Source organism: Sinocyclocheilus grahami, unplaced genomic scaffold (assembly GCF_001515645.1).
Source record: "Sinocyclocheilus grahami isolate Dianchi unplaced genomic scaffold, SAMN03320097.WGS_v1.1 scaffold56.1, whole genome shotgun sequence".
Lineage (NCBI taxonomy): Eukaryota > Metazoa > Chordata > Actinopteri > Cypriniformes > Cyprinidae > Sinocyclocheilus > Sinocyclocheilus grahami.
The window spans coordinates 3,351,363-3,357,685 of NW_015505235.1; the positions used below are offsets into that span (position 1 = coordinate 3,351,363).

The following is a 6,323-nucleotide window of genomic DNA, read 5'->3' on the forward strand; positions in this document are numbered from 1 at the left end:
TTCCACAATTTATGGTTACATGCACTGTATTTTATTTATGTATCCTCTTTTTAAATATGCTACATTTTGCATCTTTTTAAAAAAAAATCATTTTAATCATTTTTATTTTCTAACCATCTATATTTTCTAACTATAGTTTAATAGTTGATTCCACAATTTATGGTTACATGCACTGTATTTTATTTATGTATCCTCTTTTTAAATATGCTACATTTTGCATCTTTAAAAAAAAAATCATTTTAATCATTTTTATTTTCTAACCATCTATATTTTCTAACTATAGTTTAATAGTTTTATTAGTTAATGAGTAATGTAAATCAAACTTCATCGGAGTCTTTATGATATGTAGGACAAGTGTCACTGCACTTTACCCCAGTTATATAAACGTACAGTACGCACGCACTGCAGTTCAGTTCATCTCGTCGACTCTGTGCTGGATTAAAGATGTCCCGGGCAGCAGACAGATTAAAAGTGGTTTTGAATCACCTGGATCGGTCCCACGGTGCTGTCGTATCCTTTCAGAGGCGCGTTTACCGCGAGAGACCGGCGCGATGAGATACAACGCGCCGGTTATCTAGGAAGCTAAAGCGGCGCTCGTGCAGCGCAGCTCTGGCCTCAGAAAGGGGGCTGTTCTCGGATCACACGCCGTGCACAAGCCGAGGCATTGCGAACAGGCCTGGTTTATTATTTACTACTTCTGAGTAATGGAAACATTTATTTTTAACAACATTGGATCATATTTAACTATAATTACTCTCTTGCTATTACAAATAAATAAAGCACGGCGATCATTTTTACGTTGTTATCATAGCCTGTAGGTTGTTATGTATTATGTGCTGCTGACATATATATATATATATAATGTTATGAACTTGAACCTGCATCATTCAGAGAGCATCCTTCACTTCTGCACAAAACGTGTCATATCACCATCCTCAAGTCCTACAGTTAGTCAGCTTTCTGTTGGTTTAGTCTTGAAATATTGCTGAAATTCATTTAAGTACACTTTACATAATGTCCTGATATTTGTTTCCTGGTCTGTTTGTAAACTATATTCTGGCTTGTCTGCAGATACACTTCTGACACGGGTGTCCTGACTCCAGAACAGAGAATTGCCTACGAGGAGAATGGTTTCATACTCATCCGAAAATTGGTATCGGACCAGGATATTGACAGATTCAGGCAAGACTGATCAAATTATTTGAACATTCATTAATGTAGTTTATAATTGTGGTATTTGCCTATAAAAGAATTTAATTATGCCAGAAAAACGTGCTTCTTTTAATTAAAATATTGACTGAATGCAAGAATGCCTTCTGTGTGAACAGCCCCTAACTCTAGAATAGACTAACTTGATTATAAAATGCATTGCTATGGACTTTCAGCCTGTGATAAGGTTATGTAATGATATGAGAAAAAAACAAACAAACAATATATTGGCTTCTAAAGGCACGTTTTTTAATATCTCTTTAATGATTCATCTGCTACAATAACATAATGTCTTAAATTATCTTAATTTGGAGAGTAAATATTGATATTTACGATTTTTTTATTATTAAGTCACAAACAGAGGTTTAATTAATAATTTTAAAAAATGCAACACCAGCAAATTCAATCCATCAGAAATTCTGTTTAGTGACACTAATAAGAGATTATTAGACTGCATGTAAACGTAGGTACTGTAGGAGTGTCGAGTTAATTCAGAGTGGATTATTAACAGAAAGTCTACATTTCAGTGCTCTTCTTTGCACATAGTCTTTACATAACTGAGTGTGTGTGTTTCACAGGAAAGAGTTTGAGCGCATCTGTAAGAGAGAGGTGAAGGTGCCTGGTTTGGTGGTAATGAGAGATGTAACCATTGCTAAATCAGAGTATGTTGAAGGTGAGAAGGCTGTGACCAAACTTCAGGACTACCAGGAAGATCTAGAACTTTTCCGCTACTGCACTTTACCACAGGTAGACACAAGCACAGAGTAGACTACAATGCATACAATACATTCTCTACAGCAACAGGAATGTCATTTTTACCAATATTTGATTGCATGTTTCTTAGATCCTGAAGTATGTGGAATGTTTCACTGGACCCAACATTATGGCCATGCACACCATGCTCATCAACAAACCACCTGACACAGGTACAGATTTGTGCAGACCTGATTTTTGGACCAAGCAGAATGTTTTCGGAATTATTAAATAATGTCTAGATTAACTTCTTTCATACTTTCTAGGTAAGAAGACCTCTCGCCATCCTATGCACCAGGATCTACACTACTTCCCCTTCCGCCCTGCAGACCGCATTGTGTGTTCATGGACCGCCATGGAGAAAGTGCATCGGGGAAATGGCTGTCTGGTTGTCCTGCCCGGCTCTCACCATGGCACTCTGCTGGAACATGACTACCCAGAATGGGAGGTGAGAGAGACCCAGGATGTGAGGGTGATAATGTAGATGGTCTACATCAGTCCACCTCACTTTGCCTATTTGTTTCCTTCCAGGGTGGAGTAAATAAGATGTATCACGGGGTGCGTAACTACGACCCAAACCATCCCAGAGTGCATTTAGAGATGGAGAAAGGAGATACAGTGTTTTTCCACCCTTTGCTGATCCACGGCTCAGGAATGAACCAAACCGATGGATTTCGAAAGGTTGGGATACTTGCATGCATAAAAGTGGAGCTTTTATGCTTATATTCTACACATTTCAATGTGCCCTGTTTTCTCGTGGTAGTAACATACAGACCATGTAGACAGAGCTAAATACATGTGCAAATGGAGACCAAGGCCATTTGCTCAACCTTAACATACATTCGGAGGTGTTCAGGGATGGATATGGCCACATTGCATTTGTAGAAATAATTCACCCAAAAATTTGCTAAAAATGTACTCGCGCTCAGGTTTGTTTCTTCGTCAGAACAGATTTGGAGAAATGTAGCATTACATCACTTACTCACCAATGGATCCTCTGCAGTGAATGGGTGCCGTCAGAATGAGAGTCCATGTGTGTGCATTTATTCCAGGCCATCTCCTGTCACTATGCCAGCTCTGACTGCTATTACATTGATGTGAAAGGAACAACTCAGGAGAACATCAGCAATGAAGTGAAAGAGCTTGCAGCCAAGAAGTATGGAGTTGATGATACTGTCACCTTTCAGGTGTGTTCACAGCTTCAGATAAATGCAGAGTTACTTGCATGTACACGTGTGGTTTATCATTGCAGTCGGGTTCAACATACATGTGTTTGTTCTGTGTGCAGGACACCTGGGCTTTGCGGGGACGTCTGGTCCAAGGAGACAGAGCATCAATGTGATCGCCAGTGCTCATAAGTCTGCTTCGAGAGAGGATGGCTTCACAGCTGTTTGTTAATTATCTGACAATTTTCTTAAAAACTGATAATTATCCTTTCACTAAAAGTACAAACTTTGGCCATCAGGTGGCACTGTAGGGAATAAATCATGGATCACATTTTGTGAATTGCCATCTGTGCCTGGGACAAGCAGTCCTGATACCGATCTACTATTAATGAAAGCCAGACATTGTAATATTTTCATTAATGGATCTTGGTGTGGAATTTTCTTTAAGCAATGTAAGAACATTGGGAATTCATGGTCTTGGACTGATACATCAGGTGTTCGTGAGAGTGTTTCCTGCAAGTAATTAGTGAGGTTGTTGCTTATGGTGAAATACTTTGATCAGAATTCGAGTTCACAGCGGGCACTTCTGAAGATATAATTGAGTACAGCAGAGCATTCAATCGGCTTCCATTTGAAATGTCTTAAGATCCAGCTTTTTGCAGATGGAAATGATGGTTTTGAAAGAATCAGAGGCAAAGCAATAAGAGGAATAATTCTGGAATATTAAATGGATTAATATGTTTGATCAACATTAGATCGAGTCTAGACGTGCCTATTAAACTTTATGACACTACAGTAATAGTAACTTTGCCTTGACAACACACTGCTTTTGGAGTAACAATCCAATTAGTAAAACTGAAAGTTTCTACCATATAATTTTTCTTAATATAAATAAATACACATTTATTTTAAATAACCGTATGCCTGATTAAGTTTCATATGTGAATGTTAGTGTTTTAGAGCAATAAATGCAAATTTGTGTTTTACAACATACAGTATATAGCCTACATATATTTAGTGCTGTCAAACGATTAATCGCATCCAAAATAAAAGTTTTTGTTTACATACTATATGTATGTGTACTGTGTATATTTATTATGTACAGTGGGTACGGAAAGTATTCAGACCCCCTACAGTATATATTTTGAAAGTATTTACATGTATATACATTTATATTCTTATATTTAATATTATATATAACTATATTTAATATTTAACACTCATTTTAATTATTTTATATCACACATTTTTCTTAAATGTATAAATGCTTGATTGTGTTTGTATTTATACATGATAAATATACACAGTATACACACATTATGTAAACAAAAACTTTTATTTTGGATGTGATTAATCGTTTGACAGCACTAATATATATATATATATATATGTATGTATATAAGATGCAGTCGGGAGATGGGAGAAAGTTGTAGAAAGTCAACCATCACTGCAGCCCTCCACCAGTCGGGGCTTTATGGCAGAGTGGCCCGACGGAAGCCTCTCCTCCGTGCAAGACACATGAAAGCCCGCATGGAGTTGTGAGATGGTGAGAAATAAGATTCTCTGGTCGGATGAGGCCAAGATAGAACTTTTTGGCCTTAATTCTAAGCGGTATGTGTGGAGAAAACCAGGCACTGCTCATCACCTGTCCAATACAGTCCCAACAGTGAAGCATGGTGGTGGCGGCATCATGCTGTGGGGGTGTTTTTCAGCTGCAGGGACAGGACGACTGGTTGCAATCGAGGGAAAGATGAATGTGGCCAAGTACAGGGATATCCTGGACGAAAACCTTCTCGAGTGCTCAGGACCTCAGACTGGGCCGAAGGTTTATCTTCCAACAAGACAATGACCCTAAGCACACAGCTAAAATAATGAAGGAGTGGCTTCACAACAACTCTGTGACTGTTCTTGAATGGCCCAGCCAGAGCCCTGACTTAAACCCAATTGAGCATCTCTGGAGAGACCTAAAAATGGCTGTCCACCAACGTTTACTATCCAACCTGACAGAACTGGAGAGGCTCTGCAAGGAGGAATGGCAGAGGATCCCTAAATCCAGGTGTGAAAAACTTGTTGCCTCTTTCCCAAAAAGACTCATGGCTGTATTCGATCAAAAGGGTGCTTCTACTAAATACTGAGCAAAGGGTCTGAATACTTAGGACCATGTGATATTTCAGTTTTTCTTTTTTAATAAATCTGCAAAAATGTCAACAATTCTGTGTTTTTCTGTCAATATGGGGTGCTGTGTGTACATTAATGAGGAAAAAAAATTAACTTAAATGATTTTAGCAAATGGCTGCAATATAACAAAGAGTGAAAAATTTAAGGGGGTCTGAATACTTTCCGTACCCACTGTATATATAAATACACATACAGTATATATTTTGAAAGTATTTACATGTATATACATTTATATTCTTATATTTAATATTATATATAACTATATTTAATATTTAACACTCATTTTAATTATTTTATATCACACATTTTTCTTAAATGTATAAATGCTTGATTGTGTTTGTATTTATACATGATAAATATACACAGTATACACACATTATGTAAACAAAAACTTTTATTTTGGATGTGATTAATCGTTTGACAGCACTAATATATATATATATATATATGTATGTATATAAATAAATATACAGTGCCCCCATAAGTATTGGAACAGTAAAGACAAAATTGCTCTGTTTGCTTTGCAAGACATTTGCAAATATGATTAAAAGATGAATATGAGACAAAACTACAGAATGTCACATTTTATTATTAGCTGTTTCAACACATACATGTTTTACCAAATAAAAAGGATGGCACTTTTAGAGTTCATCCCACTATCTGATGTGAGCATAAGTATTGGGACAGTTGAACTTAAGGCAGATGAAAAAGATTAAAAGCTAATATTTAGTTGCAGATCCCTTGCATGAAATCAGAGCAGTGAGTCTGCGACCCATAGACATCACCAAACTCTTGGTCTCATCCTTTGAAATGCTTTTCCCAGCCTTTAATGCAGCCAATTCCAACTGTTGCTTGGTTTGGGGAGTTTCTGCCTTTAGTCTCCTCTTCAGCTGGTGAAATTCATGTTCAATCGGATTTAAATCTGAAGATTGACTTGGGCAGTCTTAGACCTTCTATTTCTTTGCCCTGATAAACTCCTTGACTGAACTGGCAGGGTGTTTTGGGTCATTGTCCTGA

General features: G+C 37.3%; 1 protein-coding gene across 1 annotated transcript; it reads left to right on the forward strand.

The window, feature by feature from the left end:
- The first annotated feature begins 363 nt into the window (after window positions 1-363).
- phyh (phytanoyl-CoA 2-hydroxylase) lies at window positions 364-4,105 on the forward strand. Its single transcript, XM_016270409.1, has 9 exons — window positions 364-510; window positions 892-947; window positions 1,072-1,182; window positions 1,788-1,956; window positions 2,054-2,135; window positions 2,229-2,410; window positions 2,494-2,643; window positions 3,015-3,149; window positions 3,251-4,105. Exons 1-9 carry the CDS (start codon window positions 445-447, stop codon window positions 3,302-3,304), a joined length of 1,005 nt encoding a protein of 334 aa, XP_016125895.1. The 5' UTR covers window positions 364-444; the 3' UTR covers window positions 3,305-4,105.
- The last annotated feature ends 2,218 nt before the right edge of the window (window positions 4,106-6,323 follow it).